At 39.3% G+C, this 19454-nt stretch overlaps 1 protein-coding gene across 5 annotated transcripts; it reads right to left on the bottom strand.

Annotated features, from left to right (window-relative positions):
* Nucleotides 1–6913: 6913 nt before the first annotated feature.
* Nucleotides 6914–17778, bottom strand: LOC113485179 (kazal-type serine protease inhibitor domain-containing protein 1-like). 5 transcript variants are annotated; one of them, XM_026858160.1, is made up of 5 exons: nt 17702–17778; nt 15735–16223; nt 9927–10087; nt 8179–8323; nt 6914–7268 (listed from the first exon to the last, which is right to left on the bottom strand). In XM_026858160.1, the coding sequence occupies exons 2-5, from the start codon at nt 16189–16191 to the stop codon at nt 7138–7140; spliced, it is 894 nt and encodes a 297-aa protein (XP_026713961.1). In that variant the 5' UTR covers nt 16192–16223; nt 17702–17778; the 3' UTR covers nt 6914–7137. The 5 variants fall into 5 exon arrangements, with proteins under 5 accessions (XP_026713961.1, XP_026713958.1, XP_026713962.1 ...); XM_026858157.1 differs by lacking the exon at nt 17702–17778 and adding an exon at nt 16816–16872; XM_026858161.1 differs by lacking the exon at nt 17702–17778 and adding an exon at nt 16409–16505 and having other exon boundaries at nt 15735–16191.
* Nucleotides 17779–19454: the final 1676 nt, after the last annotated feature.

The raw sequence follows: 19454 nt of genomic DNA, 5'->3' as shown, positions 1-19454 counted from the left end.
CCTCAAAGGATAAGCTCAAGAGTCATCGTTTGATTTGTTCTTCCCCCACCATGTTCAGAAAGAGAGGAAAAAACTAAGGTACAGGTAATCCCAATAACGCAATTTTTAATGAAGCAAGATCTATACTAATTAAAGTGAAAATTAAGACTCATAAAATGCAAGCATACATGTTAAGGAAAATATAATACAACACAAAAAATCCTGGGATAAAACAGAGGAATAAGGCCATCTGGCAAAGATAGTCTTCAGACATAAACTACAACGCATCTTTCCATAATGGAACAATTCCAATACAATCTGAAAAACATGAGCCAAATTACCATGTCATAAGCAGCAAAAGTTAAAGACCTTTCTATAGTTCTCTGAAATGTGAATTTAAAGTCAGGACAAACCTGGCAACAAGTTTGAGAAAGTCCAGAATAAAACTGGGATATCAGCCCAATCACCAAGGTCTAAATCATCTGTATACTAATTGCCATTAAAATAACAAAACATTTATAACCCAGCTAAGCAATAATTTATATACAAAGAATTGATAGTGGATTTCAAGAACATATGCACTTTAAGCTTACACCGAAATTTAGGCTACGGATCAGAATTAACTTCTTGCTGACAAGTTAAAACTGTGGAGCATTTTATCTGAAGGATAATGAGGGAATTTTTAAAGCAAGCCTGAACAAAAACTAGGTAACAATCTTCAAAGAAAAGATGGTTTATTGGATATTGAGACTGATAGCCTGCTGCACTCTGAAATGCTTTATCTGGACATGTTTGGTCCCAACCATGTTATGACACAGTTCTTTATCGGTAGGCTGGAGGTATGGCCAGAAATCGCTCAGAATTCTCAGACTGCCAAGGAACTTGTTAGATGTTCTCTGTGTTCTATTTTATGTGTAGTACTGAGGAAACATGCTGATTTTCCTTGAATAGCGAAATCAAAAAATAAAACTTGAAATCAGCAAACACAACCATCTTATGTACAATGGCAACTCAGCTGAGCAACAGAGATATTAACTTTATTAACAAAAAAATACTCGGAGACGGGAGGCGCCATTTTGCCCGGGCATCCCCCCAGCCCGGTGCCGCTGCCGGGAGGGTGTTCTCCCTCTCGCCGTGCCAGTAGCCAAGGAGAGGAATCTCTCCTGACTGAAAAGCCATGATTTTCGGTGGCTACCGCGCCTAAGTGCTGCTGTAAATCTATATTCGGCTTTGCACAATGCAGATTAAGAGTCAGTTTCCAAAGAATTTACTCCCAGTTTGTGACAGCATCCGTGAACTTCCCTCTGAGCTTTCCTCAGTGAACGCGGCAGCTTCAGGTCACACAGTCGGTGGGAGATTGTAAGAATATTATCATTTTACAGCCAGCGATTCACAAGTTGCATGGATTCACAAGTTGCATGGTAACTCAATGTAGCATTAATTTGAGGGAACTAGGGTTGTTTAGTCTGGAGAAGAGGAGGCTGAGGGGAGACCTCATCGCCCTCTACAGCTGCCTGAAAGGAAGGTGCAGAGACAGGGGGATGAGCCCCTTTAACCAAGTAATAAGTGATAGGACAAGAGGTAACAGCCTCAAATTGCACCAGGGAAGGTTTAAACTAGATGTCAGGAAGCATTTCTTTCCAGAAGGGGTTGTTGGATGTTGGAATGGGAAGCCCAGGGAGGTGGTGGAGTCCCCATCCCTGGAGGTGTTTAAGATTAGGGTCAACATAGCGCTGAGAGATACGGTGTAGTTGGGAACTGTCAGTGCTAGGTTAACAGTTGGACTAGATGATCTTCAAGGTCCTTTCCAACCTAGTTGATTCTGTGATTCTGTAATTTCCTACATTTATAAATCAATAGTCAATAAACATGGGTGAAGCCATCATGATGCTGATCTATTGGTGCTTTTTAAAAGATCCAAAGCATGTGATGATAAAGTGATTTTTGGCCCAGGGCAGCTGCCAGGAGTTTCTGCTCTGGAAACTGCTGGATGGTTGCTGAGAGTGGAAAAACCCAAGAACATTGCTTCAATACAGAAGGCCAAAGAGGTGGTGGTCAGGTGGTGGTACAGCTGCATCCAAAGGGACAGATTGCCAGTTATCCCAGAAAGGGAGGAATCACCCTCTACAGACACCTATAAAGAATCAAAGAAATTAGAGAATAGAGTTGTCTCGGTTTCCAGTTGGATAATTCCCATTTTTGCTAATCACTGGTACAGATAACCAGCAGAGTCTGCGACTGCAAACACTTAGAAGTAACACAGAGACATATTTTACTTAGGTTTAAGTACTGCAAAGACAGTGATCCAAGATACCCTCTTTCTAGAGTTAAAGGAATAATTCAGGGTTAGTGAGGAAAACACGCCATGTAAATTAGAGAGAAGAAGGTCAATATGAACATTATCCAAGTTAAGGGCATAATGTGACCTGAAAAATAGTACCTGCATGGGAAAAACTTGTTTTAATGCAGTCAGCTTCTTCAGAGGAAAAGGTGTAATTGAGTCTAACCACCATAAACTGAAGCTGAACAAATTCAGAACAGAAATAAGCAATGCTGGCAGTTGTCCACTGGAATAACTTGCACTAAAAGATGGTGCATTCCCTGCCACTAGATCAAGAGTGGTCATTCTTCTACAAGGTGACACTGTAGGTATATGAGCTGCTGTAATGGGCAGAAATTGGTGAGGTTGTATGGGGTGGGTTATAGAGCCTGTCACTGACTGTGTACCAAACTGGTAGAATTCCTCTGGAAATGTAAGCTGCTTTTAGACCTGGAATGAAAAAATGAATTAGCTGTATTCCTAGCCGGTTCACCTAGCAGCAGGGTTGAGAAACGGTTGTAACAATGTAATTGGGGCAGGAAGTGTAATTTCTTTGTACCTGAACTGTCACAGCTGAATGATGATACCATCTTTTAACCACATGCTTTTGTACAAAATACCTCAATTAATTATTGGAGAATGAAGCACAGTCAAAATGGAAAATGTTTTTAAATGCATTTCTTGTTCTCTTGCCCTCACAACTGACTGGTGGCTGGCACTTCTGAAAGTCAAATGGATCATTCTTGAAAAGCTGCTTCAGATTACCCAGTCCCTTAATGATTGCCTCAGTCCTGGCATATGCCTTAACCCATTTTTTCATCCTTTACCCTGTGAAGAAATAGAATCATTGATCTATAGCCATAGTCTAAAAGCAAGGAAGAGTCACAAAACATATCAGGAGTGGAATAAAAGGGCTAGTGATACGTACAGAGGAAAGGGGACAGAAAGGATTTGAAAGAGCAGAGGGACAGATCAAAACAGAATTCCCAAGACTGAGGAACAGGGAATGAAATGGTGACTCAGGGGTGAGAAGAGTCAGACATAAATTATAATGAGGTAAATTTGGGAGACTTTCCCGTGCAATACAATTAGAAACTGTCTGAAAAGCCAGAAGCAGTTTGCCAGTACGGGTTGAAAAGGTTAAGGGGAAGCTCTTGCATATCCTTCAAAGACCTTGACCCTGTGAGCAGAGCATCAGCTCTAGCAGTGACAGTGCATCCTGCTCCAGGTGTCAGGCCATTGCCTAGGCTGTGCCACTGAGCTATGCAAAGACACGCAGAAATGAGGTTAATATGTTAAATAGTTCGAGAACTGAGGGTAATCTATGGACAGCATATGTAGCTAAGCGTGAGTGAGAGCTTGTGGCTTCTGCAGCAATGAGCCAGTTTCCAGGCAAGTGTGCTTCTTAGCCAGAAACACCCATTCCCCTCCAGCGTGGGTCTCCTTTTCATATTGATGTGTGAGCACAAACAGAAGTTGAGAGCACAAAGCTTGTACCATGGGGTGGGCAGGGAGCACTCGCTCAGCTGTGTGCTCAGCTGCACAGTGCAGCCATGTGACTGTACATTATTTAATCATCCGTTGAATCATTTTAATCTCTGAGACATAGGCAATTGCATTTCTATATCCGATTTCTGTCAACTGTAGCCTGATTATTTTAAGGGGGGAAAAATTGGTCTAGCTAAAGAATTAATAGATTCCTAGACTAATACCTGACAAAACTCCTGAGATTTAACACAGCAACTAAGAATGTTTGATTGTGAAACCACCCCAGATTATGTCAGAGTCGTAGCCCAAAGGACAAAGCTTCATTAAGGAGTGTAATTTATTTAAAAACTTTTATAGAATTCCTTTGTATTTTCATGGGAGGGGAAAATGACATGGTGAAGATGCTTGTGTGACAAGTGTTGACAGGAGGAAGTTGTGCCATGAAATTCAGATTTGCTTCTATGAAAGATAACAAAATTCTTGCTGTGTTCAGTGGAAGCTGAATTAAAGAAGAGGTTTAGGTCTGCCTCACAGATACAGTACTGAGACCTCCCTGCAGTATTAATATACAGTTTCCAGCTCAAGTCTGTCTCATTTTCTGCTAGGTGGAATAAAACTAACTTGAATTTGCTGTTACTTTGGATTATGTGAATAGATCTGTTGCTACAGGCAATGCATTCAAAATTAGATCCATTCATTTGCCATGCTGCTTAGAGAGGACTGAATCTTCTCCATGCTTTTTTTATTTAATTTTAAGTGACTTGATTAAAGCATATAAACAGAACCAGCCATTTTTGTCCCCTCAAAAAAAGAAGTAGCAAATGTTCATGGTATCAGTGTTCCTGCTTTTTTTTGCATCCCTTTGGGATTTTTCCTAAAATGCAGTTTTCTTACTGAAAGGAATGACTGATAATTTACAACAAATAGTTAAATATATTAAAAATACGTACAGAGACAAATTAAATATATTTAATTTAGAACCCTTTGTTCTGGGAAGGTTAGGGGGTTTTTTAAATAGACAAAGTTCATCAGGCCCAACATTTGCAGACAGGTATTTGATATTGTTCTGCTATGCATTTTCTTATTCAAATTCTTTTCTTTCTGTTTTTCATTTTTATATTAAAACCAGCAAAAATCCCTGAAGAATTCTAATTTATTTCAATGGTTAATGATTTCAGGATTATCATCTATGCCAAGCACTAGTCTATGCCAGTATATATTGCCACAATTTAGTGATTGGTTTAGTAATTAATTCATTTGCAATGCAGATCACAATTGATCATGAATATATGTCTGCAGATTAAATAGTTCCATAAAAAATACCTACTTTAAAAAAAAATCAGTGATTTCTACCAGACAATTTTATGTTCAAGTTAATATATAGTGGATAAGCAAAAAAAGTTATTAGCCATATCACTAAGAAGACTAGGAAGAGCCCATAACAACAAAATCAGTAGTTAAATATGAAGCCATTTCATACTCCTAATTAAAACTAATTAATCTTTTTGATGACACAGCAGCATGCTTTCTACCCATAAGTTGACAATACTGCAGGAAGTCTGAAACAAAATAAATTATTCCTTGCTCGTTTGCTACCTGGACAAAGATCAATAATACCTCAGGGCAGACAGTCCATAGCCAATTCTGTAACGTAATACAAATTGAAAGGAAAAATCTGCCTAATGGCAAAAAAAGCACAAACCAGCACATTAAAGGAGGAATTAGTGATGCACTGTATATACATTTAAAAAATCTATGCAATATGTGAATGCATACAGTAAGATTGCCCTTAAAGCTTCCTTAACTTGGTAATTTAACTTTGAGTTACCTCAACGTGTGCAGTAATCACTACATGGTATTGTGCGTTGGATAAAGAAGACTGCAGATACCAAGACAGGCAGATGCCCCAAATTTTGCTTCTTTAGTCATTAATGCCATCATAGAATCATAGGATGGTTTGGGTTGGAAGGGACCTTAAAGATCATCCAGCTCCACCCCCCCCGCCATGGGGCTCAAAGCCCCGTCCAACCTGGCCTTGAACCCTTCTGGGGAGTGTGCGGGAGGGTGTTCAGTAATTTACTGCTATTCATCTGTCCTCAGACAATGGCAACCATAAGGTGTTACCACCTCCCAAAAGTACTTTTCATAGTTTAGTGTCTTCCAGCACCCATTAATTCAGAGACAGCTTTCATGTAATTAGTTGGCAAGAATAAGTGGAGAAATTTTTCAGGGTGATCGCTTTACAATTTGAAGTCTTGTGGTTTTGAGTTACATTTCATTTGCACTGGTTCATGCTGATCAAGAAGTGGTTGAGACAGTTTCAAAAATGTGCATGTGTTCTGGTGGCTTTCAAAATGAAAATGATGCCTGCTTTTCTGTCTGCCATTTCCAGAAGCGTGGCAATGCTGAATGCACTTTAGTTGGACATCATATAGATGGGTCACATAGAGGACAGTCCAAGACAAAGGACAAATAGTGGCTCTGTTGTGCAGATCTCTCTGTATTTGATGGGCATGCAGTGAGCTACCTTCTTTAAACTACAGTAATTCTCACCAAACATGATGCTGTTCAGAGTAAAAATAATGATCCCAAATCTTGAACCGTTGCTTAGACTGGTGGAAAGAGGCCGACACTGTTAGTGCAAGAACTGTTACAAAAAGAAGTCAAAAGATGTGCTTATCTGTTTGCATGTACAAGAAATCTTTTCTGGATATTCTACTAGTAAAACCATGCACTTGCTTTAGACTGTGATTGCTTCATGTATCTATTAAAAGTAAACAAAATAACCCCCCAAAAGACAGCTATTTCATCCTTGATAAGACTAACCATAGAAAATTTCAAATGAGAAGTAAAATCTTGCTGAAACTTATGAGAAAACATGAACTAAGGAGATTAAAGACTATTTTGCAACCTTCATACTTAGGCTTGTTGCCATGTGAACAGTCTCTTGATATCTCCTTAATACATTAAAAAAAAAGGGAATTGATACAAGGTAAAAATTTTGTTTAAATATAGACATTTCTGCTAGACAAATCAGAATGTTTGAAAAATTATAGCTTAATTTACATTTTAAAAATTAATATAAAATTTGATCCCTTCCATATACTTAGTAGACAGGTGGATGTTTAAGAATTTTAATTAACAGACTAAATGTATGGATTTACAACTGTTCTTATTTCTGGTAAGTAGCATGATACACTTCAGCCAAAGTTGAATTTCAGGAAGATGGATACACAAGTGAATATGTGTGTTATCAAAGGAGCCGTTTACAGCACAGACTACTAGTAAATATAACAGAGTGTGGAAGGTATTGGACAACAGATACATAAAAATTATTAGTCAGAATTGTTTCAATTTTCATAGTCCCCGGATTCATATTCTTCCTCATCTTCATCATCAGAATGGTCATAATAGTCCTCATATTCAATGCTGTAGCTTGCACTTCTACTGCCAGCAGTAAATGCAAATGCAGGAGATGAGCCTACAAGACATAATTGAATCCAGATTAAGTTAGTTGTAGATAGGAACAGAGAGGAAAGCATGGCTTTGGATCTGTATGGCAAGGTCAGTGTTTCTGAGTCTTTGTTAAGTTACCTACTAAAAGGAGAGGTTTTTTATACAATGACTTGACCTCATACCACTGAAGCTCATGATATATAAGCAAATTTCTATATCATTCACATTTTAAGATGTTGAAAATACATTTCATTCCCAATACTAGTAAACTATGAGTTCAGTCCTCTGCAGATCTTATACACCTGAAAATATGACTAGAGCCAGTAAAGCTTTAAAAACCACTTGCAGAAACAAGGTCAGTAGCAAACTAGTCCAGTGACAAACTCCTCTATACCAGGAGGCAAATATAAGACAATACATCTCTATCCTGCATTTGCCAAGGAAACCCAGTTCTCCCTGCAGGAAGAAGGATGTTATTCTGCAAGACTTGGCCTAATGCAAAACAATAGTAAAGCTACTTCTTAAATCTTTCCAAACATTTTCATTAAGGAGCAATAACTGTTTCCTTCGGGTTTTGGTTTTTTTTTTTTAAATAAACAGCTAAGCAGAACTGCCACAGTTCAAAGACTCCCTCAGCTACAGCAGCTGTTGTTCTGGGTGCAGCGTTCCTACTAACATCAAAGAGCTTCTGTAGGATAAGGATAGTGGAATCATATGTCTTAGCTGTATGGCTATAATCCACAGCTTTCTGTTTTCTGGAAGTTGGCATTAGAATATTAACCTGTTAGAGGATAAAATAGATGAAGAGCACACATAAAATACGGACATCTTTAGGTAATTTCTCACATCCTTCATTTGCTTTCTGACAAACCCATCCTTTGCAGCCTGCTTGTATGCTTTTATATATTCTTTACATCCAAATAAAAAAAAAATACCATCAATGACTTTCAATCTTGCAGAGGCATATGTTGCACCATACTTATTTTTGGTGTGGCAGATGTAAACGCCTTCATCTGATTTTTTGAGGCCTTGAATCTGCAGCCAGCCTGTCACGCCGTACTTCTGAGGCCCACCTCTTGCCTTTGAGAAGAGAAAGAAACAGTTGAAATTCAGCAGCTAGGAAACACCGTGATATTTCTCAAAATAATTGTGGATAGATAAATCGTTCCAACTTTTGCTTTTTGTTTACTGCCATCATACTTTGATTCTGTTTGTTTCTGCTGCCCTATGATTTAACTTCTTACTGCTCTGTGCTGCTGAGTTCATGCTTTCCCATCTCTGCCCTTTAAACGTCATTGCCCTTCACAGTGCTCTCATTGCTGTTCCTTTTCATACTACTGGTTGCCAGTGCTCATCCTGTCTCATGTCTCACCAGCACTTCTTGCTGCTGCTTCAGAGCATTGTCACCTCATCTCAAGGTCATAAATTTCTTCAGGATGAAAGTGGCAGGTGGGTCTGGGTGAGTTGTTCATGGCCAGGTGGCCTCCCCAAGCTGACACTCAGCATCCAGGTTTTAATGGGTTGGCATGAACTTTGACGCTTAGTGACAATCAGTTTCAACTGACTTGGGCTAAAGGCTCTTAAAGGAGTGAGATTTCTTTTCCAAACAAATAACACAAACCCATTAACAGATGTTAACAGAGATGCTCTCATGCTGTATCTATTAATGAGAGAGGTTAACAGGGTTCAAATTAGCCTCTGAGGAGATCAGCATTTTGATGTGGCTCCTTGCACCATTGTTTCTGAGCAATTTATCTCTACTAATCCCACTTGTGTTCATGCTGCTTCTGGAAACTTTTCAAAACAACTTAAGAGCCTTAGTACTTCAGTACTTTTGGTATGTTAATTAGCTTTTTACATGCTTTTTCTATCTACCTATCAGTTTGTGCCCCCTGTTCACTGGATCTTACCACTTTTGGGTTGTATATCCAGATAGATTTGCCATGCATTTCTCTGCATAGTCTCTGTCCATTGGAGAAGGCATGCAGATGCAGACTTCAGCCTTCCTGCAGTCTGCCTGTACATTTGGCTTTGTTAGCTTGTCTCATCATAATATTATTTCCATTTAAAAGAATTAGCATTTTCATTTATTTAATTTTAGCTCAAACCTTCAGGCCATTTCTATATTTGCTTGAAGCCTATACTAATGCCACTCTACTCTTTCCCCTTTGATTAAAACATAGTGTCCTCCATAAAATGACCAAGTTTCTTTGCTTTCCTTTTGAACGCCTCAGGGACTGGACCCAAATGGCAGGTGTCCAGAAACAGCATCCTGCAAAGCAGAAGTTTAGGGACCTGCCAGAATTGTGCTTCTGCATCAAGAGTAGAAAAATTGTTGGCAACATCCATCCTTCCCAGAATGCAACTTCTTTCAGGTAGTAGCCTAACCAGTTCCATTTATCTGTTCATTCATTTTTTCCAGAATCATACCTACATAAGGAGAATCTTCCATATTTTCTTTCCCTGAAGTGAGAGCCAGATGGTACCCTGACTGTTAGTTCTTCTGCTTGGACTGCCAAAGTAATGATCCTTGCACTGTCTGAAATCATAATCGTTATGTAGTCAGAGGGCCCCCTTGGGAAACTATTTATTGCAACAGTGTTGTATTCTGTAGGAGAAATTCACTGATTAATCCCTCTTCTCCACATCCCAAACTATATGACTCGGAAAACTCAAGTTTTACCTGCACTGAGATGTGAGCATCATCTCCTGGCAGAAACATTTTATTCCCCTTTTTTTTCCATTCAAGGTGTGGCATAGGATAGGCAGACACCTCACAGCCAAAAATGACATCATTGCCTGTGAAGTTCTGGACATCCTGAGGTGGCACAGAAATAATAGGAGCTGCAAAGAACAGACAATGGTGCTTTAGAAGACAGTGAACAAAAGGCAGCACAAACACAAAAGTGTGCAACATTCATTCCTCCTTACATGATAAAACTGGTTTGCCTTTTGCCATCTCTCACATTATGAAGAGCCACATCATTCTAAGCAGCTTTTAAAGCTCAGGAAACCTTGTGTCCCATTGAAGGGTAAACAGTTTTTTAAAAACACTTACTTCAAAGGACTCGCCTGTTCTTCTTGCACATGATTGTGAAAATTAAGCTGAAATCAAAAGTTTCATTTGTGTCCCATGAGCTGTCATCGTGGACTAGACTCAAGGCCCACCAGTTAAGCAGCCAGCACTACTCTTCAGAGGAATGTACAAGAAATTCTGCAGTAGAAAATCACGGAGTAATTTGATCGCACGTGATAGTTCTTAATTTCTGTTACATTTTGGTTAGCTTAAAAGTCAAAATACTGAGATTGCTAGCTTGTCAGAATTTGTTTTCTGAGTACATCATTGCCTTGAACTGGCTAAAATCCTGTCCCACTCTGTTAGCCATGGAATTCATTGCAACAAGTTACAGAATAACAGCTTTAATACAGCTTTTTTCACATTTTCACAATTTCACATTTGTCCTCAATTGCTATCAATTTCATCTGATATTCTTGTTATGAGACAAGTGATTGAAAGCCAATTATTTTTATAAGGTGTGTTATTTCTATTACAATTTTTAGATTTCCACTTGTTTCCTCTTGTTCCCTTACCCTCATCCCCCTCCACTCTTTATTTATTGCCTCTGAATTATACTCTCCCACTTTTTCCCAAAGAAAAGCTGACGTTTACCACAAGAGGGAGCCAGTCCAGGGATTTGAAGACTGAAAAAATAAATTATCACCTGATGCATTCATACATGATTTAAATACATATCCCCCTGTGAGCATGTATGAACATACTAAATGTTAACAGGAGATGATGATATTTAGCAGCAGAGAGCAAAATAACATATTTACTATTATCACAGCTTTTCTGTTTCAGAGATCTCTTTTTTTTTTTTTCCTGATCTGTTTGTCCTCAGCAAGAAATGCTTTTCCTGTTTTCTTTCTATTTCCGTACCAGTGTTTAAAAATGAATGTATTTTCTGGGCCACTAGACTTTTATTTCTGTACAGATTGCTTGTATTTTTATACAGATTACAGATGCTTGGAAATAGAAACTTGTAGTAAATAATTAATACATTTTTACTTGCAATATTCAAATCAATATTTAGGTACAGCATTTGTGCTTCAGTATTTGAAATTGAAACAGCCTGTTCCAGGTTTTCAAGCAAAGTTTCTAAGACATTTTTCAGTTTTTCAGGATTGCTTTCTGTGCAGAGAATATCAAATGCATACTGATGAAAATTAATTGCAAACAAATTATACATCAAAGTATTGATTTCCCCATTTATGAATGCCTCATTAAACAATCCTCAAAAGGATCTTCAAAAATAAGATTTTCAGATTAGGATACTTAGAACTTTTAATACTTGTTCTTTCATGAGAACTGTACATTCAGAATGTATATTACTTCCAAAATCTTGTATTCAAATCAGCATTAACTGAATAGCTTGGGTGAGAAATTTTTTGCCTGTGAACTTAACACATAGCGTCTGATATTAAAACATTCTTTGAAATATTAAAACTCAGTATAATCACACTCCTTTTAATGATACATCCACTGTAGTTAAGCTTAAACTTAAAAAGAAACCAGATGTCTACACTGACTCATATGAGTTCTTTAAATTATTGCTATATAAAGACAGCATGAACAAATTTTTAAGTAGGCAGCTGTTCACTGGTTAGTATTTTTGTTCTGGTGCTAACACAGATGTCCTATGGATACAATGACAACACCGAAGTATTGCCAAGAACTGAGGCCTGCTCATGTGACTGAGCCACAGACATGGCTCAGCTGCATGAGGATGAGGGCTCTGGCTTCCCTACGCCGGGCTCTGGCTTCACTACGCCGTCTAAACACATCCGTAGCCTGGAGGGCATAAGGGTCTGAATTACAAACCTACATTATAGCTGCTCACCTACAAGAAATTTGTCTGGCACTATCTACTGTACACCAAGACCAATTCCACACTAGAAATACCCCTTCCTCCACTGACTGTAGGGCGAATAGAGATGATTGCTTGGAAATGTCTAGATATGGTGGGAGTCCCCCCAGCTGAGTACTTTTACAGAGGTAAAGGCTTTGCTGCACCGGGGCTGACCATGACTGGCATTATGAGATCAAACTCATAGCAAGTAGGAAGAACCACAGTTTTAATGTAAAAAAGCCTTTTCTGAATCTGAACACACAAGAAATACTTGTGTCATCTACTCAAACTTGAAGTCCCTCCAGAAATAATGTGTCTCACAACACTGTTCTGCTGTATTTCACAGAACATTGAAATAATGATGTATCATTTTAACAGAAATTTACAAACTTCGTTTTTGAGTGTTACAGATTTTGTGTTCTGTCGAATTCTCCCATGCATAACTGTGTGTACTTTTTTTGCATAACTGAAATATCTGTTTATTTATATTTAACAGATATTTACTGTTACAATAACATGTCATCTTGATTCCTGGAGTAGACAAATTTTTTCTTGATAGCTATAGAAAACATTCTGATGTCTCAGTGTCTGGAGTGAATGTGCAGTTGTTGCTCCTCTCCTTTTACAGTTCCAGTCATGCATTATCCTTATGCGTTACAGAAGACATAAACCAGAAGCCAGGAAAAGTAAAAATACCGCTTCACCTTTCATAATCAATATTAACTCAGTATCACTCCAGACTAATTAATTAGATAATATGATAAATTTTCTTCCCCTTAAGTTACTGATTTTTGCTAATCTATGTCTGATTTGATGAAAATGGCAGAAAATTTCGTGGCTTGTTTACTTTTTTTTCACTCCTAAATTTACATTTAAAATAAAGTATCTGACACAGCTAAATACAAAGAGAATCACTGCTAGATTGTTCTGTTACTTTATTAAATCATCAGCAAGAGAGGTTTGAATGTGAATGGGGATGGATTAAGTGTGGAGAATCTGTATATAACTTTGTAACCTTGGTAAATTATTAGATAAACTGATCAAAACTAGGTTTCAGGAGAAGAAAGGCTTTTTCAATGTTTTTTTAGGGAGCTAGGCCTTTTTCTTCTTCTTTTTCTGGTGCTAGATGAAAGATAAAAGGCTATACTCTTCTGATGAAAGGAGTTTATTGTTATTTATTTATTCATTGGTTGCTGTATACAATTAATCCGTTTGGCATCAATAGGAAACAGCAGATGCTTTGAAGGAAAAATAACAAAACAAAGTACTTTGAGTTGAGTGAAGGTTATATTTATAGCCTGGTACCAAAACCCCACAGTATTCAGTGTTTGTCTCTTATGCAAATTGGAGTCAGCGGAAAGTGAGTGCCGCAGCGAGTTTGCTACTCTTAGAGCCAGACTCCCTGTTGCCTTTTGTCATCAGTTGCAGCCGTGAAAAAACAGTCTAAATCACCGTGCACCTTCACAGGCCCAGTGTGCTGCTTCAGAGAGCTGCCGTGGCAAAGAGGGAGCTCACTGGTACACTCTTAGGGGGGACTGAGGCATGGTGCACCTCTGTGCCCTGCTGCTTCCTCAGAGGCCCAGGCTCCTTCCGGGGAGGAATCTGCAAAGCCGGCAAGGTCAGCTGCTGCTCAGGGAGGTTGAGAAGAGGTGCATTTGTGCTCCCGCTTCCCGGCGAGCCCAGCACCCACCTCACGCTCAAGTGTTCTGCTCCAGCTGGGCACGTCCCTCTGCAAGAGCCAAGGAGACAGGCCCCCATTTTTCTTTAACTAAAATCTGCACAGCACTGACACAGCTATGAACTTTCCCCCAGGCTTCTGTGCAATTCAGTAAGCTGAGCAAACCTAGAAAATTTCTCTGCGTTCCTGGAGAGGGGGTCCAGCCTTTCTGGGGACCCAGGGAAGCAGTGGGAAAGTGTTGGGGGTGATGCCTGCATGCAGAGCAGCTGAGCTCACTCCTCTGCTTGATGAATGGTGTTACACACCTCTGGGGTGACTGCAGGTGGATGACGACACCAGCAATTGAAAGTGGTAGTACTTTCAAATTAAAACTTTTTGTACATGGCCAGTTCTGCTTAATTAATAAGAGTGGACCACTGCTGTAAGGCACTGCATGCCTGAACAGCTACCTCTGCTGCAAAGGTAACACCACTCGTTACTAGAGTGGCACTTCAAACTGAAATCTTCCTGAAGGGGTTATGCTGCAAGAACTAGTCCTGTTTTAATCCCAAATAAGAACACCTACTGGAGGGCTAACAGGCTTTCAATCATACTGGGGGCTGGCATGCATTCAGTTTTCTGAATGTTTCTTTACTGACAAGCCTAATTTCCCAGCTTAATACTCTAATGCCGAATAAGGGATTCTTTAATGGATCTTTCTCTTGCAACTAGAGAAAGAAGTCTGGTATTCCCTGTCCAGTGTTCATTCGATATGAAAGCACGGCACACAGTCTAAACTGGAGGCAACAGACTGCTAGCAAGGTGTGGGTAAAACATACCCGAGTTACTCTCATATATGGACCTTTGCCAGAGATGCAATTTCAAATTCCCAGAACTGTGACTTATTTGTGACCCAGAGACCTCTTCTACTTACTTCATCTGAGAAAATATTTCATTAACTTTAAAAAAAATTAATAGCTTCTCATTCAGAAAACAAAAGCCTGTTCACTTTTTCATTTTACATTCATGTGACTTAGGTGAAAGGTGCCCAGAAGTAAAGACTTGTAATAATGTGAAGAATGAGAACAGCGTATGAGCAGGAGACATGATTCCCCCGTACTACCCAGCTAAAACTTTCCACTAACAATCATCACAGACAACTGTTCAGGCAGTGTCAGTGTCTTTTGGGAAAATGTTTGGTTTTGTTCTAATATTTGGATTTCTATTTCATGGGTTAGATAGTTTTTATGATGATTCCAAAATTGGATTATTTTGCACTTATTTGTGAAAAGAACAGACCTGTTAATTAAGTTCTGTTTTCTTCTCTTACCTCTACTTCACTGCCCATCATATATACACACAGGTAGATGCAACATGCATACACATATATATACATACACATGTGTGTGTGTGTGTGTGTGTGTGTGTATATATATATATATATATATGAATGAGATCTGCCTTGCTATCACCACTTTAATATCAGGTCAGTCCTCATATAATAATAATAATAATAATAAGAACAACAACAACAATAATAATAATAATAATAATAATTTGTCCAGTCCTCCAGACTATCCTATCTGTTTACCTATTCCCAACTACAGATAGAAGTTTTGTAGAAAATATCTAATACTCTGCTTATTCAGAGCAGAGCTAGTCTGTAGATCTATGGCTCCATGTGATTTAATCCACCAGTCTAATACAAAGGCTTATAACATACAAGATTAAGTACCAGCTGCTGAACTACATGTTTAACACAAAGTAGTATTATAACAAAATAAATTATAAATATTATAACAAAATAATTATAATTATAAGAAAAATGCAGTATTTAATAAAATTAGACTATAGCATCTAGTAACACAGATGAAAATCAGAATCAGATCTTTTTTCAGTTTGGAAGTGCCTCTGTACATATTACCTGATTCACATGGTCCTTTATGTTTCATGCTGATATTTCTTTTTGTAGCATAAGCCTTGTTGAATTGACAGATGTTCTCATAGGTTTTCCCTTCAGGTCCACAGATGCTCTCTTGAGTCTTGCACACACATTGGGGTTCAGGGACTTCCCCAAACCTTGCTTCATCAGCATCCAACCTGCACTCAAGGTTGTCCCCACATTGCCCATAGAAATAATTGCTCTGGTCCAAGTCGCAGATCTGACCTTCCACATTTCCACATTCAGGACAGCAGCCACAACGGTCCAATACAGTCCCAGCTGGACAGTCTTTAGGCACAGAGCAAAGTGCCAAATCGCATTTTCCACAACTATCTCCTTCTTTTAACAGCCTCCACCAACCTCGGTGGTACAAGGCAGGGAAACTCTGAGAAACCTGCACCAGTACTACCAGCACTGCTGTAACCATCGGGTGCTTCATCTTGAGAATGTAACAAAAAAGCGGAAAAGGTCCTTGGAGTAAAGCCAGGGGGGAAAAAAAAAAAAAAAAAGAGTGAGCTAGTGAGAGAAAAACATCACAATCAGGTTTTTTTTTTTTTGTTTTAGAATATAAATTCTACTGCAAACATAGGCTTTAAGAAGAAATTAGCATCAGATTCCTAATCTGGAACTGATAATAAAAATGCGTACAAACCCACCGGCTTTTCTCTAATGCAGTTTGGAATGCGAGTATTGCTTGCACAGAAACCAAACTGCCCCTTCTGACAGCTGAGTTGAAGCTCTCTGAAAAGCTGTTTGCTCAGTGTCTCCTTGAGCCAAATTTTCAAAGCATTGCTCTACTGAAACATTATATTGCAGCTCTTGTAGAAAGGGTAAGAGGATAAATTAGTGTAAAATGAAGAAATAACTGCCATGAGCTTTTTTTCCCCCCTGTTATCAGTTGAAAAAGACAGTCACAAAAAGATAAACGTGGGTACAAAGTAGCATGCAAGATACCAGTACCCTAGAGCTGAGCCAGTGCTCTAGAGACTGGAGCAAGGTTTAACACTGAATTTAATCCATTAATGATCACAGCTAGGGGGTTCTGAATTAACAATTTACTTACAGGCTCTTTACCAGCAAGGGACAATCCAAGACAGCTGGAATTGACTTTAAACTCTTGGATTTAAGAGAAAGGTGCCTGAACCCATTAAAGAACGCATTGTTCTCTCTTACATTCAGCTGCTTTTCAGCGTTTATGGGTGTCTGTGGTTTGCAACCCAAAATAATGTGGTCCACGTATGGCTCTAAGAACACAGTGCAAAAGGTTTAGAACATAGACAAACATGAGGAAGCCACCATGGTGTCTCCAGACACCTCAGAAAGAGGTTTTGCTGAAGTATTAGATGCATCTGCTTGTCTTTTCATAGCACTTTTCTGCCTTCGTTTCTTAAGATGCACTTACTCTGTGAGTTATGAAGGATGAATGAGGTAAATCTGATTTCTTTTCCTGCTTTTTCTGTGCAAAAATTTCTGCCTCTTAAAGGAGGTGGGTTTGCAAGGTCATTTGTCACCAGATGTTGCACTTTTCTTTGTACATCTCAGGATATAGGCATAGTCCCTGTCATCCTACCCCATACCAGAAAACTCCTTTCCAGTGCTGACAGGATTTCTTGTCTTTAGACCATAGGCTGCTGTTACCACTATTCAAAACCACATGCAGCTTAGCGGACATGCATCTTACTGCCTGCTGAAGGTAGAAGTGAAGCATAATGGATTTACAGACCCTGCAAACATGACTCAATAGTGTGGGATCACTGCTCCCTACAAATGAAACATCTGTGTGTGTTGCTTAAAATAACTCCATGTGCATCACATTTTCAAGACATATGTATAAGACACTGTTAACAAGATGAAGTAAAAGAGAAATCATGCTTGTGCCTACTTGTCCTGAAATCATTCACAAGCGGCTTTTCCCACTCTTCTTATATTCACGGTGCTCAGCTGCTTACATAAGCTCAGTGAAGGATGCATTTTTTACCAGCCTTACATCCTTTGGTCACATCCACAAAGGCAAATCTTTGGGGTATGTTTACATCTCCATGGCTTTTCCCAAGTTCCGCTTCATACCTTCTGCACCAATTGAGATTGCCTCTTGCTTTGAGTGAAGTAGCAGGCTGCTTCAGAACCACTTCCTTCTTGAAAACTGCATATAATGCAGTTTCTCTCCAGCTGACATTGGTGGAGCTCTTCTTAAAGGGAGCCTGGAGAGACCTACAGAGCACTGCTTATTTCCATGCGATGGCTAGGCTAATTCATATTCTATAATGCATGTTTTTGCTTTGAACACAGAATCAGACTGTAAAGGAGTAAATTATGTGTGTAACTGATGATTTTAACATTGAGAATCAGAAAAAAAGTAACCACTGAATTTAATGGGAAATTGATTTCTTGTCCCACCTTCTTATTCTGTTTAATGTGTTTTATTTCACACTTTCTCATCAAATTCTAATTGGACATTTAGTTTTGCATTATAGGGTCTACTCATCACTGTCTATTTTATTATTTGTGCCTACAGCTGTAGGGGATGAGTATCTAGAATCAAGGATTTGCTAAGCTCATATAAAATTTTTAAAAAGTATATAGTTGTGAAACCATATATGCAAAGTGGAGCCAAAGCAAGGAGGGACTGCAGGCTAGCACTGCCCTGGTTAAGGCTGAGCTTTGCCTGTCATCTTCCAGGAAACATGTGATCCGAGGGCTGTAAAACAGAAATATAGAAAGAAGTACCACCTGTGTCCTAGCACCGAGGAAACCCATCATAAATATCCTAGAAAATGTTTTTGGCATTTGTCTGACTAATGTAATCCAAGCTCATGGTGTGTTCAGCCTCTAAATTAAGGGCTGGGTATGCCTGTGGTCTCCTTTGAACAGCTGCCCCTTGGCAAGTGATCTACAGCTGAAGGTTATTTGGCTACTGATTCCTGAGCTCACCTGGAACAAATTGGGGCAGGGAGAGGTTAAAGCACTGTGGGATGAATGGACAAACGGCCTGATAGTTGCCTAAAACATCTTTTGCTAGTAAGCTAGCTGTGATGAGAAGAGTATTGCTGTAGCTCTCTACTCTGGATGGGTGTGTGGTAGGGTCAGAGCAAGGGGGAGCAAGGAGAGAGAGCAAGCTGAGTTTGAAGCAGCACATCTAAAGGCATAGTCCCATCTGGTTCAGTTACACAATATGCATTATTTCAGTATGTCTCTAATCCCTGAAGCTTGCTTTGGTGGGTTTGATGGAAAAGGTTGATTTTCATTACAAACCTTCAATTACCTTAACCCCAAATATCTCCCAGAACAAAACACAAACAGCAGTGGATTAGTGTTGCTGGTGGAGCTGCAAGACAGGCACCAGAGTACACTGTCTGCTTTTCAGACACATGCTGCCTGGAGAACTGACAAGCAGTGCAGAGGAGGCCTCTAGGATCCCTCCAACGAGGGGAGGAGGTATGCAGGTGCAATGCGTGAGGGGAGCTTTCTACTATCAGTTGTGAAATAATGTTTTGGTGAATAATTCCTTTAACAGGCAGGTTGAAGAGAATTAGCGTACCCTCGGTCTCAGCAGGCAGGGTAGTGCTGGCCAGGCAGCAATTTCCCTGGCTTTTTCTGGGCATTCCATATGGCAAGATCAGCACAAGGAATTTCTGCCACCATTTTATGGAAGGGGCAGTACCTGAGTTGAATGATGGATACTAAGGGGACATGGCACAATGG

The sequence above is a fragment of the Athene cunicularia genome (assembly GCF_003259725.1).
Source record: "Athene cunicularia isolate RWA chromosome 13 unlocalized genomic scaffold, athCun1 chr13_part1, whole genome shotgun sequence".
Taxonomy (NCBI): domain Eukaryota; kingdom Metazoa; phylum Chordata; class Aves; order Strigiformes; family Strigidae; genus Athene; species Athene cunicularia.
The sequence above is the reverse complement of the archived record's forward strand: the minus strand, read 5'-3'. Positions and strand labels throughout refer to the sequence as shown.

Excerpts from the sequence above, each read along its gene's own strand:
- LOC113485179 (XM_026858160.1), bottom strand. The coding sequence starts at position 16,191 with ATGAAGCACCCGATGGTTACAGCAGTGCTGGTAGTACTGGTGCAGGTT. Across the intron at positions 10,088-15,734 it reads TAAAGGACCATGTGAATCAG|CTCCTATTATTTCTGTGCCA; the intron begins GTAATATGTACA and ends TGTTCTTTGCAG. Across the intron at positions 7,269-8,178 it reads AAGATTGAAAGTCATTGATG|GCTCATCTCCTGCATTTGCA; the intron begins GTATTTTTTTTT and ends TATGTCTTGTAG.